The sequence below is a fragment of the Papilio machaon genome, chromosome 20, assembly GCF_912999745.1.
Source record: "Papilio machaon chromosome 20, ilPapMach1.1, whole genome shotgun sequence".
Lineage (NCBI taxonomy): Eukaryota > Metazoa > Arthropoda > Insecta > Lepidoptera > Papilionidae > Papilio > Papilio machaon.
In genome coordinates this window covers 2,574,794-2,597,675 of record NC_060005.1, presented here as the reverse complement: position 1 = coordinate 2,597,675, position 22,882 = coordinate 2,574,794, and the positions used below count along the sequence as shown (strand labels likewise).

The 22,882-nt window shown below is 32.4% G+C and overlaps 1 protein-coding gene across 2 annotated transcripts in view; it reads left to right on the top strand.

Moving 5' to 3' along the window:
• LOC106710037 (protein unc-13 homolog B) overlaps window positions 1-22,882 on the top strand; it is a 134,696-nt gene that overhangs the window by 80,456 nt on the left and 31,358 nt on the right. Inside the window, exons 1-6 of one of the 2 annotated variants that reach the window (XM_045682833.1) lie at window positions 12,086-16,876; window positions 18,687-18,730; window positions 19,246-19,336; window positions 20,158-20,166; window positions 20,832-20,906; window positions 21,423-21,642. In XM_045682833.1, coding sequence (XP_045538789.1) covers window positions 12,380-16,876; window positions 18,687-18,730; window positions 19,246-19,336; window positions 20,158-20,166; window positions 20,832-20,906; window positions 21,423-21,642 — 4,936 coding nt within the window. In that variant the 5' untranslated portion in view covers window positions 12,086-12,379. Of the gene's footprint in view, window positions 1-12,085; window positions 16,877-18,686; window positions 18,731-19,245; window positions 19,337-20,157; window positions 20,167-20,831; window positions 20,907-21,422; window positions 21,643-22,882 lie in introns of those variants that run through there. The other variant, XM_045682834.1, reaches the window with a different exon arrangement.

Genomic DNA, 22,882 nt, shown 5'->3' with positions numbered 1-22,882 from the left:
CGCAACTCCGTCCGCGCTGAATAAAAAATAGAAAACGGGGTAAAAATTATCCTATGTCCGTTTCCCGGTTCTAAGCTACCTGCCCACCAATTTTTAGTCAAATCAATTCAGCAGTTCTTGAGTTATAAATAGTGTAACTAACACGACTTTCTTTTATATATATAGAACTAGCTTTTTCCCGCGACTCCGTCCGCGCGAAATAAAAAAAAAATAATAGAAAACGGGGTAAATATTATCCTATGTCCTATTCCTGGTTCTAAGCTACCTGCCCACCAATTTTCAGTCAAATCGATTCAGCCGTTCTTGAGTTATAAATGGTGTAACTAACACGACTTTCTTTTATATATATAGATATGAGCAATTTCTATTAAAAATACGGTCCTTATATGTTCTTTGATATATTGAGATTTTCAACTAGGAAACTTTGGTATTGTAAAATTAAAACATTTACCCTGTCAAGTATTCTTTACACACATAATCTTAGATTTTACAATTATTTTAAAGCGGTCGATTCTATAACTGTATATAGTTTCGTACAGAAATTTCTCTGCTCAATAGTTTTGTATGAAATGGTAAGGAATTAACCTTGAAAGTTATCGAGCGTACGGCAAATCGGATTAGAAGAGACAAGGATAAAGTGTCAGGCTCAATGTTAATACTACCCTCACTCTAGTACTTCCTATTATTTATATACACATGATCTAATAAAAAACATGTTCGTCATTAGAATTATCTTCGTTCGTCGCTAGTGGAAATATGCACTAATTCAGTCCATTTTATGTGAAAAACATCGTATGCCTTACAAAGGATATTTTAATTTTACATTAATTATCCTTGCTTCTGTATGTTTCATTATTTTATGTTCATTAGAGACTTGTTGACATAAATGTTATTTAAATTTGCAAATGGTATACAAATATTAAATGTAAAATGTTTGTCGACACTCCATTGAAACGACTCGAACGATTTCTATAAAATGTTTTATGCTATCTTTTAATATATGAGAATAGGTTTATATAACCTTCTTTTTGAAGTTGGCTAAAAATCTAAGTAAAAAAAAAACATTTTGAAGGAAACTTGTAACATTAACTTTAACTTGTAACTTGTAATTTCCGGGTACAATTAGTACTTTGGATAATAAACCCTTGTTATTATTGTACAATTGAGTTAATCACATTTGCATTGGGAATTGCGCATCAAAGCGAGCGCGGTTTCGCGGTCACCACGAAGCGTTACGAGGAATTTCCGATCACATGCTGTAACTAAGTAGTTAACGGAGTGCCAGTTAATACTGATACTTTTGTTGTGTAAATATCTCATACTATATTTGCATTAAGGTTTTAGACGTGATAAACATGAAAGTATAGTCGAACCCGGTTAAGCCGGATAAACGAGAAACATCTATCGAGGTGCCTTGGACTCTCTCTTTTCCAGGTTCGAGTGTACGTGTTAACATTTTTAAAAATATAACACCATATAATACTTGGATTAACATCAATAAGCCTGGCTGTACCTCAACGAAAGTCTACGAAAGAACACTAATCGAATTATACCTAATTTGTTTAAATCGGTTCAGTAGTTTGTACAACAGGCAGTCACAAATTCTCATCTATACAAATTAATAAAATTGAAGTGTTTGTATGTAATATCGGAAAAAATATGTTGTGTACACATGATGTATTTGCGTAGCTGTTAACAAAAAAAAACATTTTTTTTTAATTTTTTGTCAGTCGGTATGTCTGTACGCGACGCAAGGCAGCGTTTGTTTTGGGAAATCTCCAGAATGGCTCGACCAATTTTGACAGGACATGGACGGTAGAGTGGAATCGGAAGTGGAAGGTAGCTCATGCACGTGAGCATAATATAGGCAACTGTTTTTTCAATCCTGCGGCGACTGCAAGTTTGTACATAAGACGCTAGACAAACTTTACTCATTGTTCGTCGGTTAAGTTTTTTTTATTTCATAACTTGAGAAATCCACTTTTCCGTACACTCAATACGCGTTGCCCCTTTGTGGCAAAGATCACGATACAAAGCTGACCTTTTTCAAGGCGCTGAAGCGATGAAACACATGAGTGATGGCGTAGCATTAGTTGGCAGCGACACAAAAACTAAAACAAACCATACCTGTTGCTCATACGTCTGCTTTCAACTTTAAGTTTTCACTGCCGGTATACATGTTGTCATCCCTCTCATTATCTTTGGAAAAACAGAGATAACAATATATTTTTATACAGTTACTTCGGCAATTCAATTTTTGGTGCTTCATGTCGTTATAATTTTTTTTACTTTTAACTAACGGTAGGGTATATAGTCATAGTCGCTGACCAAAAAGGTGACGTCACGACACTGAGTTCTGCTTCAATTGAAAATGTTATTCTAAAGCCATTTGTGATTCCTAATTAATCATTTCTGAACACACGTGTGGTTATTTATTACAAACTATAAATCTATTTTATCTAACCGCAATGTTTCGGAGCTCGATAAAGCAATCCGCTAATTAATTTAAGTTATTATAACATTAAATGATTATATTAATTATTTATGGTTTATGGCATTTCCTAGAGTACAATTTATTTAATGTTTAGGGTAGGGTTGGCGATAGGCAGGCGACTGGCCGTAAACACTTAAGCCAATACTTTACCCTGTCTTCCCCCCCCAGAAGGCAGGGTTATGTTATCTTTCGTAGATTTCCCCTCCAATACCAAAAAAAAAAATTGTTAATTTACTTAAGAGTAGATAAAACTTTAAAAATATTTATTATAAAGTCTTAAATAAAATATTCCTCGTGTCTGTTAAATTCAAAATAAAAGGTATATCTGGAGTAAAAAACGTCCATTACTTAGTGAATTCTAATCGAGCTCGTTTTATATTAATTAACCCTTTGTGAAGTTTTAATCAAAGATAATAAAAGTGGCAAAAAGGATATTATAAAAACAGTACTCCACAGCTTTATTCTGCTAAAACACTGTGTATGAAATTAATTATTTTTATATCCATTAATTTTAGCGTAAAAAATATACTAATGTATTTATTAGTAAAAATCATATTCATAGAAGTTGAATTGATTTATATTTTACTGAACATGAATACATTATACTTATCTTTTATAACGGTATTTAATCCAACGTTCTTCTATTAAATTTAGCGAATTTCTGACTTACGTATAACATAAAAGACGTCACGAATTAAAATTTATTCAGTTAATCATCATCATCATCAGCTCACTATACGTCCCCACCGAGGGGCTCGGAGCCTATCCTAACTTTGGGGTGACTAGGCCATAGTCCACCTCGCTGGCCAAGTGCGGGTTGGTTGACTTCACACATATCTTTGAATTTCTTCACAGATATGTGCAGGTTGCATTACGATGTTTTCCTTCACCGTAAAAACTTCGGATAAATGTAATTTTCGACGACATTCGACTGCGAAATATAATTGAAAATGTATTCTGCTAAAAGTTGTTAAAGTAAATGGAATTAATTCCGAGACATAAAACTTGATATATCTTTATTTTGTAACGTGAGAACACGTCGCCGCTTATCGTACGGTCTAATACTTCAGTTTCGCAGCTTTTATCGTCCGCCAAGTTTAGTGGCCGTACATTTATCTGACCGGAACTCGTTGCCTTCACAATATAGCGGCGTAAGCGTAAGTTTACACAGACGTTAATACAGGCGGTAAAAATGTTAGTACGTGTTACTGATGGTACCGATAGTTGGCAATGATGCAACAATACATTAGCACTGTACTTGTTGCTTTGCACGCGATCTACAAATGTTAACTTGCAGTTATTGCTCCGTAGATTACTTTCTTGTTTTTCTTTTCAATATTCAATCCAATAGTTTACGTTATTTCTGAAAGGATTGCACAAATAGGTTTTAACTTCTATTATTCATTGATGAGTCTCTTACTAATAGTAACTAAAAAGATATCGGATTTGTTGCTTTACGGACTTCACGATAAGAAGGCGATAAGACGTTCAGCCGTAACCAATTTCATTTTTTAATAAACATTGTTAAACTTTATCCAAATCACAATTTTGAGAAAAAGTAAATGTTATCAGAATTATCGATAACGAAAGGCTTTCGTTATCAAACGTAACTTTGCAAATGTGAATTCCAGTTATGCAGTAGATCAATTTTGCCGAGTTGGAAATAAAATTAGGCCCCTAGTAAACTAATGTAAACTCTCTATCACAAAAGTGTTTTACAGTCAATTATTTAAGGTAAATTAGACTTTTGCAGATTGACAATTGATTTCAATTTAGTGAGATGAAACGAATTAAAAAAAAATATTTAATTTTAAATTATTGATAAATCAAATTTGTTACACAATTATTTCCTTATATATTGTTATGTAAATCTTTACTCATTTCCACTAAAACTCAAGTCAAACTTATATCTAGCATTTGTAAAATATATACAAAGAATTTTATGCTATACTCGTATGTATGTTTTACTTTCCTAGAATAACACTTCATGGATCAGCTCTCAGCTTTTCCATTCAATGTTATCAGTACAAAAGAAATGAAAAAGTGTTCGCTTCACTCGTACATCAAAAAAGTCGTGTATCGAAGAGTCAAATAACATTCAAAGTAAACCGTGTCGTGGGAACAAACTAATCTTAACCTCATTTAGTAATGGATCTTCATACCAGAGTAATAAAGAGTTAAGAAATAATACAAATTAGTTAAGATTTTTTTATTATGTACTTTTGAATCGTTTCAAAGGCTGAAGAAAATATACACATATGTGCGTTATAGCAGTACTATGGTCGTTAACATTGTTGTAAAGAACCTTTACGATGGGAACATTACCTAGACCCATTTCAACGAGTACCCCTTTGTTCCGGCTTTAAGTTACATAAAAGTGTAATTACACGCGGACTTTACACGTTTAGAAGGATTTGAAACTTATTCAGTAACACATTTGAAAAAGGACTATTGAACCTACTATTAAGTAAAACTTGTTGAAAAATCATCTTGTTTGCATCATAAAATTAAGTTGTGTGAAATTTTACATCCTCTGTGATGTGGAATTCTATCTAACCGCACTTATAGCCGTTGAGTGGTTTCCCTTAGTTTAAATTTAGTTTGTGAAATTGACACTAAGTGTATCCATTAGTGAATTTAGTTTGAATTGTACTTTATTTAGAAAGTTGAATTGTGAATCGTGGAATAAGCAATGATGAAATGTTTACAATATTGAGTTCGCGTCACATTGTGAAAATCGTGGACGCTTTCGACGGCACGGCAGTGATGTGCGGGCAGCAGTCGGCCGCGGTGTTGTGACGGAGCGCACAGGTGGTATGATGTTGGGGCGCGGCGCTGGCGTATCGAGCGGGCGGGCGCGGCGCGCGCAGCAGTGCAGCGGGCGGCGGGACCCGGGCCAGCCGCGTTGCTTAGATGATCTCTCAGCCGGTGTCACACAGGCCGCGCGGCGGCACCACCGCCAGCGCCTCGTGTTCCTACGCTCTCGCGTTCGGTCGATCCTACCCAACATAACCGCTCACCCGGTCTTACGCGTGCTCGTTTCTACTTAACCTCTCATTCTCTCACACGACGAATCCAACCCAATCTAACTACTCACCCAGTATCTCACTTTCAACTAATCTTATACACCAAGTCCTCCCGTAAACATTACTCTACGCGCGTTTCCATGTGACAGTGTAGTGAAGTGATGGATTATAACCCTTGTATATAGTTGGAGCCTTTGTAATTTGGCCACGTGACAGAAACCTCAACCATTATCCACTAACCACACTTTGATATTAGATAATTAACTCCTTAACCGTTCCTATATCTTATTCTAACTCCATAACCTTAATTAAATTCTGCAATGAGTGTTTAAAGTAGACAAATTCAGTGTTTAATGTTAAATTATATATTACCATTTTCTCTTATTAATATTAATAAAAAAGTATCCAATAACCACGGTAAATATAAAATTTAAACTAGTGCCAAATTATTTTTGCACCTACGTAAGTTCCTTGTTTTTATATGATGAGTTACAACTCCTCGTTTTAATTTTACTATCACCCTACTATCGAGTTAAATCGCGTTTAGTAATAAATTCATTCAGCACTACGGCGTGGGTGTGATGTAGCAGGGTCTACGGCATTGCTACGAGATATTACTACGCTACTAATCGCGTTAGAAATACTCATAATGAAGCACGGATATTTATTTTTAATTATTCATATTCCCGTATTTGCATTCGTTAAATTTATTTTTATTGATTGCTTTAAGTCAATATTACAATATTTTGTTATAAAAGTAAAAAAAGAAAAACATTTTAATCCCACAGTAAAAATGCTTTTATACATTTTCAATTTAATTTTTTCGTCTGATTATTAAAATACGAAATAGAAAATCGCGAACATTAACAACGAAATAAAAAAATTAAACGAAATAAAATGACTGACTCTACAATATAATGTTAAGTTTACATACATTAAAAACCCTGTCTTGAATTATGTTAATTATGGTTATGATATCGTGTTACAATTTCTCATATACTTAATTATAATTTTAAATTCAAATTGACACACATTAAGGAGAAAATATCTGTAGAAGATGGGAACTGTTGTCTTGATTGATAACCCTTTTTAATGCCCCTTTAACGATTCCCCGATTAAAAATTGAATTCGTTTGATCTACGAGTATGTAACTGTACAAGAAATAAACAAAACAAATTGTAATAATACTACAAAAAGTTTTTAATCAGTTAAAATAACAAAACTACAGAAATAACGATACGCACGATATTGATGGTTCCGAAACAATCAAATTGATGAATACAAGGAAAACTTAGATCCAACAACGGCCATTAAAATGATATGAAAAATAAAAGAATTTATAATTCAAAAATCTTTAACAGCTAAAATCCATAAATTATAACATGTTTTCAGACATTCAATAAATAAATAATTTATATTTACTTAATATTATTTCAGTATTAAAATTGTGTTAACTAATAAAAGCTACAATTTACGTTGAAAAATTGCTTTAAAAATATTTTACGTCATACCCTTGTGTTCTCAACTAAGTAGACCAAGTGGTAACAGATTAAAACCGAATTGCACACTCGAACCGGTTGAAACCGGTTCTCATTAGTGGAAAAAACTGGATTACGCCGGTTATCTCACTATACTTGCCACCCCGGCTTCCGTTAGAAAGTTTCCGTAAGCTTTGCTTCGGCCAACATTGTTAACGAGAGCGATGTCAAATCCGTATATCTAAGCTTTATTCTTTACAAGTTACTGTATTATTATTTGTTAGGAAAATTAATATTGAACTCTTAATTAAATTTTCCGAAATATCTTCTATGTAAATAAAACCGTTTTGCAGATTTACATGTTAAATGTGATAAATTATTTTTAATTAATTTAATTCTCTCGAATATTTCAAACAGGACTTCTTGATTGACACTTTTATAGGAAAGAAAATCATACGCATTTAAAATATCATATTAGGTATATTACTGAAATGGTATTTCGAATTTCGCATTTTGCCATTAATTGGAATATCAAGAATACCAAAGTTTATTCGTTTATGTTAACTTCTTATTGTATATTAATGTTATAAATACGAAAGTTTGTCTGTTTGTAAGAATGTAGCTTAATAACGGATCAACGGATCTCTCTGAATCTAGTGGTAGGTGTAGAACACATAATCTACTAATTAAGTTTTTTTTTATAATCAGTGCGGGCGGAGTCACAGGCGACAGCAAGTACAGATATAAATTTGATATAAATAATTACATTTATTATTAAAAGAGCACCACATAATTGAAGTTAGAGAAATGTTCAAATAATATTCGTATCTAATAATAATAATCTTAAGGAAAAATTTGAACTAATTTTTCTCTTGCGTGCCGGGAACCTTTTTCTCAACTGCTTTACTTCACCATAAATCTACGCTCTTTTATGAATTTTACTTTTAAAAGTAAGCCTGTATCGACTTGCGTGATAATGTCGACACGTATAAGTTATAGTAACAAAGGCATACAAACCATGTTAGTTTAAACCATCTGTGCAAAATTTCACCAAGATTCATTGAGCCGTTCCGGACATACTTTCTAACAAACATGCATTCATCCATCAATTCACAATTATAATATTAGTAAGATTTCGATTGTGCAGGTTATAAATTGCGTTAAGAAAAAACTTTAGTCGAACTATAAATATTATTATAATTATTAATATCTCGTATTCAACGGATTAAATTACATACAACAATGTAGTACAAGTTTTTAACAACCGTCTAGTAATTTAAAATGGTAGGTACTAGGCTTGTGTAGTGTATGTTATCAAACATCATATTTTAAAAGTACGAAATTAAAATTGCACTTGTTGCTTTTCTTAGTTTAAAAATGAAATCATACTCTACTATGATAATTGATGGTATTTAAAAATATCTAACATTAACATCAAAATAACACGAACATCACTATAGCCGCTAAAAAAACAGTAAACTGCTTGACTCATTTTCTTTATTTTGAGGACATATACGTTTAATGAGGTGGTTTAATTTCTAAAGTTGCCGGAAAACAGGAGCACAAACAGTGGCCGCAAAGGACAAAGGATATCAGGGATTGTTGACGACAAAGAGCACCTGGGTGATGAAAACTAAACCCTATTACAATATTCATGGTGTATAAATTACCTTACCAAAAGTATTTTGAATTTGAGCACAATCATTGCGTCGTAACAAGCGCGAGGCGTGTTGAATAAATTATTTGCACACGAAATTGTAATTCATTACCATTTTAGCTTTGTTTCATTTTATAATAAACTAGTTGTGGCCCTCGGTTCCGTCCGCGTGAAATTAAAAAAAACTTAATAACATATGTGTCTTCTAGACTATAATCTACCTCTGTGCCAAATTTCATCGAGATCCATGCAGCCATTCTGGAGATACTTTACGGGTCTTATAAAGCCCCCGATGTATGGAAGATTATTGACCCATACTCCAATTATAACACAACAATGACGATTGCAAAACGTTATTTTCTTCAATTGACAACGGCAGTGTAGCTTAGGTACAATCTCGTTAGTGAAATAAAAAGCTTAGAGGAAAAATAAGGGCCCTTAAATGTCCATAAAGGTAACACACGGAAAACGATTCGCAAAGGGTTAATGGTTAATACTATTAAATAGATTACTTTTTAATGTACAAAACCTTTTAATTTTTTTTAACCCTTTGCCTGCTTTCCCAATTCGGAGTTTTAAACGAAATATTTTATTTAATCAAGAAATTCACGCAGGTAAATTTCGTACCTATGAAAAAAACACGAGAGTTCTTTTACATGGAAAGATCTCATTAAAAAAACTTATTTTACAATTTGTTCTGTTTTGTACTCCAATATTTTTTTTGTATTTGAAAACAACTACAGCTTAAAAAATACAATTTTAAAACAATATTGGATTGTACATTGTTTGCGTGAGGCGATTGAATCGTAAATCTTTACGAAAAAAAATGAATGTCGTGTCACCGAATGGAATGGAAAACTTACTATTTATTAAGACAGGTTTAAACTTTTTACACTGTGCCATTTTTGTAACAAATTGATCTTCTTTTGTTCACAATAAAAAGTTTTTTATTATCAGCCAGTATGAAAATTGCGAATATTTTAGATGGAATTTTTGAATTTAGAAGATATTAAAACTCATATTTTTAATCTACATCAAGATTCAGACTGTAACCAAATGTTACTTAGTCTGCAAATTATTTAAGACTCTTGAATTTATCTCAATTTTCAACGCAAGCGAAATATGCAGTTGTTTCTCTGCAATGCTGTGTTGAATTTAATCTAAGAACCATATATACTGGTTGTATTCTGGGTCGTTTACAATAGTTTGTCCAAAAATTATTGAACTGGTTTAAAAATATATACCAATAAAAAGCGTTACTAACATACTAAGCGTAAACAGTAAGCGTAAATAATCTATCAATATATTTAAAAGGAAGTCGTGTTAGTTACACTATTTATAACTCAAGAACGGCTGAATCGATTTGATTGAAAATTGGTGGGCAGGTAGCTTAGAACCAGGAAACGGACATAGGATAATTTTTACCCCGTTTTCTATTTTTTATTCCGCGCGGACGGAGTCGCGGGTAAAAGCTAGTTACAAATAAAAATCAAATTGTTTTGAAACAAACAAATGCGATACATATCATGTGAATAAAAAATAGTGTGCATAGGCATTTACTAAGCTATCGCGTACATCACATTAGGCGGGATCACAGCTCTACTTTAATTACAATAGAATTTTACACCTATAAACTTTTGCTAGTCGGGTAATAAAAATACTTCAAAATGTTTTATGAATAATAAAAGAGTATTATATGAGGTAAAGAAAGTTAACCAGCTGCGTAAAATGAACATCTGTGTCGGATCTTGAATGTCTGCCAACAGCTGCATTCTCTCAGCCACTCGTCCATAATAATCCCATGCCCATTTAAAGTGTACAACTTGATTCAATTTGAATTCATGCTGTCTTGGCCTTGTGTGAACATAAATGTACTGTTTGTTAAATATTTTTGTTAATATTTTTTTTTATATTTTTTTAATAAATATTCTTAAAAATTTTCGAGACATTATTTTTTTGTAATTTACTGTTTTTATATACATATTTTGTATCTATTTCGTTATATAGCGTATAATTTATTTTATTTCTTCAATATTTTTACTTTTACGTAATTATTTCAACACTTACCTAAGCGAGCGTGTGACTAGTAAATGGACGTAGGATATTTTCGTTCGCAGACTGACTTAAATATTTCAAATACTAAATGTTCGTGCTTGAATGTTATTATGTCACGGACGTTTATTGGCACGATGAAAATATTTTTTGTAAAAGTCACTATCTATACTTATAACGTAACTCCTGTTACATTTTATCGATTGCTTCACAATAAACGAGTAAAAACTATGTACTAACCTTCGGTTTTTGTGACCAAAATCTCTGTATAAAATATATCGTCATCCATGTTATTATTTTTGACAAAACAGAGATAACAATATGTTTTATAAGGGAATTTTAGTCTGAGAAACCCACGGTTAGCCGTGAATTGTGTTACAATTTTTAGTTAAAAATAACCATATTTTAAGCGTTTCTGGCAAGTTACCGGTTTAAGATAAGGTAAAACAATTTAATTAAAAAAAAATAACAAGGTATTCAATATCTTCCTATGCGGCTAGACGTAAAAGTTACTTAATAACCGTAATTATCTCGTCATATTTTCCTTAAGAAAAGTCTACAAATCCAATTAGTGTTAAACGTAACTTACCGCGATTGGCCTTTCTCCAACTTTTCAATAATTGATTTTAAATAAGGTTATTTTTGTTGACAACGAAATTTTTTTTAACAGTAGTCTGTTTTACAAATATTATTTACTTTCGGCCATTTAATCAACATCTAAATTAACTAAAATGACTCGCAATAATTCATACGTTAACGATGATATGAACAATATTAATTAAACCATTTAGGGTTGCGGGAAACATATACTCCGCTTTGAAAAGCTGCAGTTATTATAATTAAAAAACTTTTACAAGTGACACGTTTAATTTAAACAATAACAAATGCAATGAGAGTTGCAGTTTTTATACTAATTTGACCCGATGTGCATAACAAAAGGTGTAAACAACCAACACACGTTAAAAAAAAAGTTTTTATTAAAATGAAACATAACCGAGGAAAACAACATTTTAAACATCATCACTCCTTAAAATAATAAACATTTTTAACATGATATAACCATTAATTTCAGTGAAGCGATGGTGCAATCCAATTCTTTCCCTTTCCCTTGCCAATCCATTGCACACCTTTCACCTCTGAACTTTCGTTCATGTGAAATCGTATATGAATCGCTAAGCTGCCTCTTAAAAGAATGGGTTAACTAGTTTCAGCTACTATATTTGATTGATTTTATTTTATAAATATATTACTTAAATTAAATATTTGTCATAAAAGCATAGCTCAATGTTAAAACATTCTAATGAGGTATTCCTTTACTCTCTTTCCCCTGGCTTGTTCATAAGAATTATCTTATGATCAAATCAGAGTTATACCAGACAAATATTAACCGTGCTTAATATTTGCAGAGAAGTGATATAGAAATATTTACCAAAGTATATTTTTGATGTGAAACTATCAATTAAATTCCGTCGAAGTACAAAATATATACCCAGTGTTAAAAGTGTTTAGTGTAAAAAGTGAAAAAATGTGTTAAACTGTAAAGACTTAAAATGACCTTACAAGAAACTATCAGTGACGTAAAAGGGTTTTGTGTGAATCGTGTCAAAAGCAAAACGATATGGGATGAGTCACAGTGAAAAATGTTACACCGAAACCACTATCCAATCCCAAGATGATGCGCAACATTCACGACGATGCCGGAGCAGGTGCAGGCGGCGCGATGGAGGAAAACGAGGGAGGCGGGAGTGGGGCTGCCGAGGGCGATATGGACGACTGTGGCTCTCTTACACTCCCACCAGACCTCCCACCGTATTCAGGCGATTATATCATCAGTGATTACATGGAACGCCTCGGTACGAGACTTAATATACTCGAAACAGAACTTAAATACGCTTGGCGGGCACTGGACTTGCTCAGCCAAGAATATGTTAGGATGTGGGAAAGATTGGAGAGATTAGAAGCACTACTAGCAGATCAACAGGGTGTAATTTCGACTTTACTGGATTTTTATACGTGTCGTACGATGACATCTAGAGATTCAATGACAAGGCTAGAAGTTATAAGAGAAATACTAGGAAACGGTTCCGTTGAAGATGGTATAGAAGAAGGATTAGATGTAGGGCGTTCTGTATTGATAAATCCGCAAGATGAAGTCATGGAATCTGATGAGGCGTTTTATAAAAGTTTAAATCAAGCGTATAGAGATGACCTAGTTTGTGAAGAAAGTTCATTGCCAAATTCGCAGCTTGGCATGATCTGGGAGGCGCCTGAAGAACCCGATATGGAATTGATGCCCGCTTCATCACGACAAATTTATAGTGCAAGCGATTACAAAGATTACTGTGGTCTACAAGGTGGACCCAGTATTAGTGAAAGAGATTTGGTACATCTGTCTACTTTAAGTACAATAGATCAAATCACTGTAGATAAATTACATGAATTAGATAGATTGACAAACCAATTACATAAAGATTCGAGAGAGTTAAAAGACTTGAAAACTAGACTTCTTAGCCCTAACACAAAAATGACATCTAATCGCGATAGAGAAATCGAAGCGAAAACATTGGCTGAAGATGGAAACATAATAAATGAGCAATTAAAAAGTGTTTATTCCGGAGGAGATAACTGGGGCTTAAACGAGATGATGAAAAATTTTGATGACTTTGTTTTGAATGTACCTAAAGAGTCACTTCCAAGAGATAAGTCCCCTTCAAGGCTATCTTTAACTGAGAACAACACGCCAGAAAGGAAATTAGATTATTTACCAACAAATATATCACCTAGACGAAAATTCGTACCAGAAAGAACAACTACAGAACCATACACTACCGTAACAGGACGCTTAGCTTATAGTTCAGCTGTCGCAAATGCGGAAATAAATGCTGCTAAGTCAAATAAATCGCCTAGTGCGTTGTCAAGGGAACGTTTTGAGTACAGTTCAAATTTTCAGCTCCAAGATACTACACGACAAAATTACTATTCCTCTAAAACAACATCTCAAACTTTTGATGATGTATACAAATCTTCTTCTGGACAACATTCACCACTTTCTGTTCATGAAAAATATGCAGAACCTGTTGATAGTTTAAACTATGACGAAACACGATTAAATAAATCACCAAGCCCTCCGCCACCAGCTCCTCCAAATGGAGTTGAATTATTTTCTTCTATTGAAAATCACAGTGAGATACCGTTACGACAAGCAATGTTATCTACAGGATCAATTCCCATGGATTCTATGCGTTTAAGCCCTCGGTCTCCAAAATCTCCAAAAACTTCACCCAAACTCCTCAAAAGAGATTCAACTAATATCGTAGCAGCAAAATCGGATTCTGGACTGTCATCTATGAGTGGTTGGTCCAGTCTTGAAAAAAGCCCTGGTTCACCAAAGACATCAAAAACTTCGCATAGCAATTACGAAGCTCATAAATTAAAAATAACCTCTCCTCAAGCAATTCAAAAATCTTATGCAGTTGACTCAAAGCCATATCTAGAAACTTTAGTTGATTCTTATGCATTTGAAGTACAAGGTGTAAAAAGCAGTTACAATTATCTCAATGAAGGAAACGATATTTCAGAACCTAAAGATCTTAGTAGATTCCAAGATAAAATAGATGCGGAATTCCTAAAACCTGATATGTCATATTCAAATCAAGCTATAACCAATATGAGTGAATACTATTACGGGAACGAAGCACCATCAATTTATTCAGTAGCAGGAAACAGACAACCAATTTTTACCACTGTGTATAGTACTCCAAGAGGCATGTTAGGAGAAGAAAGCAATTTTGCAGAGATATTGGACGGAAATGAAATTTCTCAGACAATGTCTAAATCAGCAATTGACTCATATCCACCTGAACCTAGTTATCATGCACAAACTGTTGTCTTATCTGCAGCAAATGCAGGTAAAAAACCTTTGGTCAGAGCCAATTCTATTGGTGCAAATGACCCCCACTTTTATCAAAACGGTTACAAAGTTACGAATCATCGCACTGGCTATCCACCAGGAAGTCTAACGGATGCTTTGTCTTACTATCCAACATCGAGCCGATATGATTCTCCAAAACGAATGTCTCTGGAAGATCAAATGTCGTGGCAGGGTGGTGGTAGTAGGTCTCCAACTAGTTCGATAGAAACTGCTAGTCTGAAATCTAGATCTTTAAGCATAAGTGAAAGAAAACACTTTCAAAATCAACTACAACAAGAGTATTTTAAGCAGCAGCAATATGATGAGCGTAATGGTAATGTTATTCGTGAAGTTCAAGAATATAATACACCAGATGTCGACCATACTTCTTCAAGAAAAGAGCAATATGTTGATTCAAGTGGAATTTTAGTTTCCGAGTCAGGATATTTATCAATTTCTTCAAATCTTAAACTAAAAAGCCACGATAAATCATCAAAAAAGCCTAAACGCGCTTCATCCTTACGATCAGCAATGTCTTCAATGAGCCAGTGGTTACCTGACTTACATTTGCCCAAAAAACATAGATCCCACTCCTTGCCATCTGGTGTAGATAATATGGAACAACCCCAACCGGAGAAATCTCTTAAGGAGAGAATTTTATCTGCACAGAGAAGGAAAAAAAAGTATCACTTGGTTGCATCGATGTCCGGTTTACTTCAAAAAGCTAGAAGAAAACAACAAACTAGCCATCAATCTTTATCAGATCCTGAAACGTCAGAAACAGAGTGGTCCGGAGGAAGATCGAGTGCTCAGTCAGAAGACAGTGACAGCGTCTTTTCTGATTCAACTCACGAAGGTAACGTCTTTGCTAAAGTCCCTACAAAACAAAAACAAAGAAAATCCAATAACCAAGAAATTGTAGAACAGCAGCAAAAGATTCAAGAATTGCAACAAAAGGAAGAGTTTAATGATGAAAATATTGAAAGTGTGATAGAGGAAAATGAGAAATACGTCACTAATACTGTCCTACCTCGAGATAAGAGTGATGACATTGATTTCCACTTTGCGCGGGTGAGCCAAATGAAAAAAGACAATATATCTGAAATTGAAAAACTTGATATTGATACAGATATATCAAATGTAGATCCATTTGAAGACATGGAAAAAACGGATAGTCAATCTCCAACCTCTATATTTGCAACTATTGGAGATGTTAAAAAAGCGTCTGCTACTACTGATGAAGGTGGTAACGAAAATAATAAACCATACGGTGGAGCATCTCAGGAGTTCGCAGTATCCCGTGCATTAGGAAAATATCGCCTTCGCAAATCAACATCAATTTCGGATGAGCAAATAAGCGATAAATCACCACCCAAAATAGACACGAGTTCTCAAGATGAAGCAATTGAAGAATCAGCTAGTCAAAATGATAATAATAAAAAACCTTGTAAGCTTAATGCTCCAGAAATTGTTAATAACGCATCTCACGAAGAGTTAGTCTCTTACCCTGAACGAAGTCCTTCCATGCATAGTGGTCGAGTTTTATTTAGTAAGTTTTCTACGCGTCATCAGCAAAGTTTGGATATTCCCAATAAGCATGATGATGACGATAGTCGAAGCACACATTCTTGGAGAAGTGGTTCTCGTGTTTCATCAAGGAGACAAAGTACGGAAGACAGTATTGATTCTGAAGACGAATGGTATTGCTACGAGTTGAGAAAACTAGAGGAGATGGAACATCAGTCTCAACAAGAAGCTGACAAAGAAAGGACATTAATGGAAGAACCTGAAACTGAAGAAAAGTATCCCGAGGAAACGAAAGAAATTCTTAAAGAAAAAATGTCTTTTGTGCTGCAAGAATTGCAACTTAAAACAGCAACAATTAAAAATAAATATGACGAACTTCCAACTAAGGAAACATGGAAAGACGTAACGACATTTCCAGTCATGGAAGAGCACGATTCGGAAGAAGGTGATAAAGAATACGAAGAAGATAAATCTTATGATTCTGGATCTGGTGAAACATCAGGACCAGACAGTCCAGTACAAAGTGGAGATGAGTTCGACGAAGATTACGATATGCCTCAAATACACGAAGAACCTCAGCGAGTGCAAGAGCCAGCGCCACAACAAGAACCACAAGTTGGAAGTAAATGGAAACTACTGAAGGCACTTAAGGACAGAAAGGCTGAAGAAAAAACTACAGACACGCCCGTTGCGACTACGCCCTCCACGGAAAAGGACAAAGTTAGTGCAGGTGTAAGTTATTTAATGCAGAAATTTCATGAGATTAGGGTTAAGAGTTAACTCCTAGGTCTTCTAAGATAAATGTGAACTATTGTCACTATTCATATTCTTAAAGAATGAAAAACTGAGCTCTAGTATTGCAAAATTAGTATTCTGCTTTACTCTTTTACAATTCAAACTTACATATATATTCCGTATATTTATAACGTATTATGCATATACAAATATACATGTTATACAAAAAATATCTACAAAAGATATCCCAACAAAAATGAAATTTCAAAAATTAATTTTTCTCGTTTTAAAAACTGCCAATGTGACACACTATAAAAATAACAGTGGTTGTGAAATCATACTTGACTCAACGAATACATGTCTCATTATTATATTTATTTTAATACAAATAACTATATTATAAAAACGAGTGTTTTTTTGTATGAGTTGAGTTACATTTTTGATCGTTATAACTATTTCAACTCTCTAAGGCAATAAGCAGTTATCGAAATTTCGATACTTAAAATTTTCTATGTTATATTTTATAATGCCGATTGATATTTAGCTTTAGTAGTTATAATATATAGAAGATTTTACATAAACAGTTTACATAACAATTAAGTATAGGTACTTGCTTAAATGCGTATTATATACAAAGAATAGAATGTAAGATTCATGCAGTCAAAAATTCACAACAAAACATGGTTCCATTGTCCAATACAAAACATCTTATCATCTCTGTTTTATAAAAGAGAAATGAATGAGTAACAAAATATTGTTGTTTTAAATTTTTCTTTTTCAGCAATCGAAATACAGTGTAACTTTTGTTGAAACATTGCGGTACAAAAATATTCACCATCATATCATTGCATATCGTAAAAATGATGAAATATTATATTTTTTTCAAGTTACAAAATAAAGGATGTCCTATTTGAATATTTATTAATAAATCAAAATCTATTCATATATTGGTTAAAAAAATATTGTACTTAATCACAGAACGTACACGTTCTTATAGTCATTTTCTTAACTAAGAAACTTTCATCGCTTTGATTCGAGTGATGACTTATCCTACAAAAATCATAATCATCTAGATAAATTAAAATTTAGTACATGATAATGTAACATTGAAATACAAAATTAGAGCTCACACATCGCTTAGATTTGTGTAGTTGTGAACATCGATGTAAAATTAGCTGGCACATTAAAATTAAAGGCCTAGGCTAAAATTACACTGTAGAACCTACAACGGTTTAAAAACATTTTTCAAAAAAAAATGTAACTGCTATTTTGCATCAAAAAATGTTAGAAATGAAAAAAAAAAATCTGTTCTTGCTTAGCTGAAATGACATAATCTGCTTTCTACTACTTTAATAGGTTAAACTTACAAATTCAACAACTAGTGACATCTATTAATTATTATGTTGGAAATTGTCAAAGGAGTTTAAAAACGGAATGAATCAAGATACGATATTGTTATTTCTCCATGTAGCATAAATAAGTTGTTTGTAATGTTTGTTATTTTTATGCAGATGTTTCGTTTGAAGTTTTATTAATACAGTAAATATATTTTGTTAATTACCGTTTGTATGGATTGTTATAATTCTTGTATTGAAACACACAAGTGGTATATTTTCTTTCGTGTATTTCTCAATGTAGCAGATGTTGGTCGAGGAATTAATCTTGATTTTATGACATTTATAAAACTTCAAACGACAGAAAATTTGTAAAATTGTATATTTCTATTGTATTTAAGTTTTAATAAACCAAGTTAATTTTTTTTATTATTATTTTTTTCTTTTTTTAATTGTTATTTTTTTTATTTTAGAATGGATCTGGCGGATTCAACGAGCAAGGTGGTCGAGGAAATGGGTATGTCTATAAGCATTGCATTAATGTTATTTAAATTTTACATATTGTTATATACAATTGTGGTGCTTAACCTGGTAGATCTTGATGTCGATTGTTTGAAAATATAAAAATCTTTTATCAAAACACTTACTCATACTTAAATGTTATTGAAGTAGTCCCTTAGTGCAGATTAAGTAAGATTCATATACTATGGGGCTTTATAAATGTTGATTATATCCTATCAACATCAAGTAAAATCTACTCGTTGTGACTATTAAATGAAAAATCCTTGTTTTCTGAGACTAAAATCTATGTGTAAAACAGATCGTCATCCCTGACGTTATAAAAGGCAAAACAGATATATCAGTATGTTTTAAACGGAGATTTTGGCAGCAGAAATCCAGCGTTAGTGTCACAGTAATAGGTCGGCTTGGTGTAAGCGGACAATATCTACTGAGATATAATTAAAAAGTAATGTGAAGATTTTTTCAAAACTTTGTTCTCAAATATCTTACAATTTATATGTGACTTTATAGACATCCCGGAGATAACCCGTTCTATAGCAACATCGACAGTATGCCCGATATACGACCGAGGAGAAAATCTATACCACTCGTTTCTGAACTTGTAAGTACATATTCAAATATTAATCTACATTAAAATCCTTACTCCCAAGTTCCAATGGATTTAGTTATGGCCGGTTTCAATTCTCTTATTAAACTAAATTAAAATTATAATTTTTTAAAATTGTAATAGGAGTTTGGGATATTACGTGTCTACTTAAAATGTAGATTGAAACTGGTCCTTAATGTTTTCAGCTCATATCAACGTTCGCTTTCTGGAGCTTAGTAACATAGGCGCGTAATAAATGTCTTTTCTAAAAGATAACTTTCTATACTGTCTAACAATTTATGGAGAGTTCTTTAATATCACATCAATGTAAATTTTATTTTATGTTTCATTTCAACTCCGAAATTAAATTAATATAGTATTATCAAATATATAATTTCATCATCCATGGCGGCCAGTGAGTACGCTATTTCATTATTGCAGTTATTTTGTGAAGATTGTGAATGAAGGAGTACTCGTATATGGTTAAATCAAATAATGTGCAAATGTCTATTGTTAAATTGTTAGTATTTACACTCTCCATTTATTGTTTCTTAAATTGGTACTTGTTGAATATTTAGTACTGAACTTTATAAACCTTCTTCTTCTTTGATGTTTTTATGTTCTTTGTTGTTTGTGTCTCTCCTTCCCAAATTCCGATTCACATGATCGTCCCAAGTTAGACCTGAAGCCCTCAACTGATTGAAAGATAGATCTACGTAGGGGTCACCTTATAGCGGACATGAAAATAAAATTAATTTTATGATTATTCCCGAAATTTATTCCTGGAATAAAATTAATTATGTACTTGCATTTTAATCCTTACCATGGACCCGCAGGTTCTCAAGGTATTTTGTCCCAATAACACGTCTATTCTATGCATGCCTTATTTAGATAATAGATACGGCTTTTGATATGCATAAAATAGCTTTTATTTTAATCTTGAAATTTATTATTTTTTCAATGCATGCGAATGCACGAATCTGTTAGTTTTCTTTTCGCACTATTATCACAAATTTTCTTTACCTACATTTTTAACTACAGGTTCTAATATGCTTTCTTCTTTGTCTTTATTTATTATATCTAGCAATAATCAAAGGAATATGATGGCACTAGCTTTCTCTGTCTATATCAATAACCTTGACTATATAAAGCAATTTATAGTATTGTCATATTTATTTCAACATCTTTGTCTACAGACCTCATGAATAACGATATCTCAGAAGCTTTTAATTTTATTATTATTTAAAAAAATCTTTTTTTTTTCTTTTATTTTAAAATAAACTGAATTTTATAGAAAAATTTCTTGTATTTTTTATTATAAATACAAATATATACAGGCTTTAGAAACTGCTTAAATTTTGGCATGAGTAGATTATGCAAATTAAATATAAAAAATGCTGTTGACGAAAATACTAAAAAGTACTCACTGTTTTTCACATTGACTGAATATAAAAAAAATCATATTGCCAATATTATTACTGTTATTAATTAAAATTAATTTATAACGTAGACTATGGCAGCTACTAAGAGGAATGCAGGTCTGACATCAGCTGTACACAGAGCAACGTTGAATGATGAAGAATTGGTGAGTCAACTGTTTCCTAAATATCTGAAATGTAACTTAACACATGTAGTCTGTGGTTTTCCACATATACATGTAAGATCGATACTTTTGTATCGATTTTAGAAGCTCAGTTCAATGCAATGTACAAGCGTATTAGATTCCGAAAGTGTCAAATACAGGTCATGGGGATTTCTATTAAAAATATAAAAAATACTCTATGGAATTAGAATTCAAAAGCATGTGTTAGTTACGTGTATAAATGTTTAAATAATTATGTTTACTATAGGAAGGATAACACTAGTTTTTAATAATTAAATAAACCTTAGGAGCTAAGAGGAACAGGTAAGAATGTGTAGGTAATATAAGACACATTTTCAGTTACTGTGACGGAGAAAGGAAATAATTGTCCTGATAATAACTAATACAAATGTAAAATTGAATATAAAAATTGTAATGATTATAATTGATCTGTTAAAGGGTGTTCTAAATTGTAATGACTTTAATCGTTAAAATATTAATATGGGAGTTATGTTTCAGAAAATGCACGTATACAAGAAGACACTGCAAGCTCTCATCTATCCCATTTCATCGACTACCCCTCATAATTTCGTTCTATGGACGGCCACCTCACCCACATATTGCTATGAATGTGAAGGTTTGCTCTGGGGTATCGCGCGGCAAGGAGTGAGATGTACAGAATGCGGGGTCAAATGTCACGAGAAATGCAAGGATTTACTCAATGCTGACTGTCTACAGAGTAAGTTTTTTTTAATAATATCATAAAAATTGCAAGAAGTGAGAATTTATTGAACATTGAAATCAAAATAAATCTCTGGTAAATAAATAATTGCACACTAAATAATTAGAAATAAAATGACAAAAAATAAATTGTATAAAATTATTGATGGATAAACCAAAAAGTTATACAAATTGTAATACGAAAACGAATTCTCACTTATTTTTTTCTAAAATTTCAAAAACGATGTACGCTTTAAAAAAATATATTTTCTAAGTTATTAACAAAATACAAGCTGATGTATATTGTTTTTGATGTTTTATTATTTGCTTATTAAAATTGAATTAAATGTTTGACTAAAAAAATAATAATTTATTTTCAATTATTCACTGACCGTTACTTTACTTATAACGACCTAAGCTTTTTACTTCACATTTCTTACTATTACTCCAATCTGTATTCACCTTCATCTGTTATCAATACCGTAAAGGCCGCTTATTTGCTTATAAATTGGGAGTTCCAATAGACATACCTTTTAATTAAGTAACGTACTAACACTAGAAGAACTATTTGGCAGTTTTTTTTTTATCCAAGTTTTCACCTAAAAATAAATGGGATATACTACTGTGGCTACAATACAAATCTCAACCTCACTCTACAAAATCATTTGCACAGGAGGTCGAGGTTTACAATTGAATGAACTTACATTTAGCCGCGAAAAACATTACTGACAGTTGGGTAAAATTTAGTAATAAATAAACATTTTATAATTGAAAAATCTTATATAAAGCCTACCCTTTTCCTTACATATTATGATGTTCTTTGAAACAAAGGATCTTGTATGATCCTTAAGGATCAAGATTCTCTAAGATGCCTTTGTGTTCGCATACTTCCATTTTCCACGCTAACACCATTTTATTTCGTGGCTTCAGAATTTTTCTAATTCCATTATAACTAAAACTATAATAATATTTTAGAAATCAAAATGATAAAATTAATAACCCAAAATTAATACAGCACAGTTAAATTGTGTATAGATATACAATTTTAGACTCATTAAAAAAAATTACCTACACTCATTAAAAAACTTACACTCATTAATATTTTTACACTTGTTCAAAAATGTCATTTCATGTGAAGGGTTTTAATTTTATTTAAGCACTTACATGTATGAATGTAAAGTAACGATCTGTGTAAAACTATACAATTGGTTTATAAATGTTATTTAGTAGATCTAGCATTTTAAGCTCTCTAAGCGATG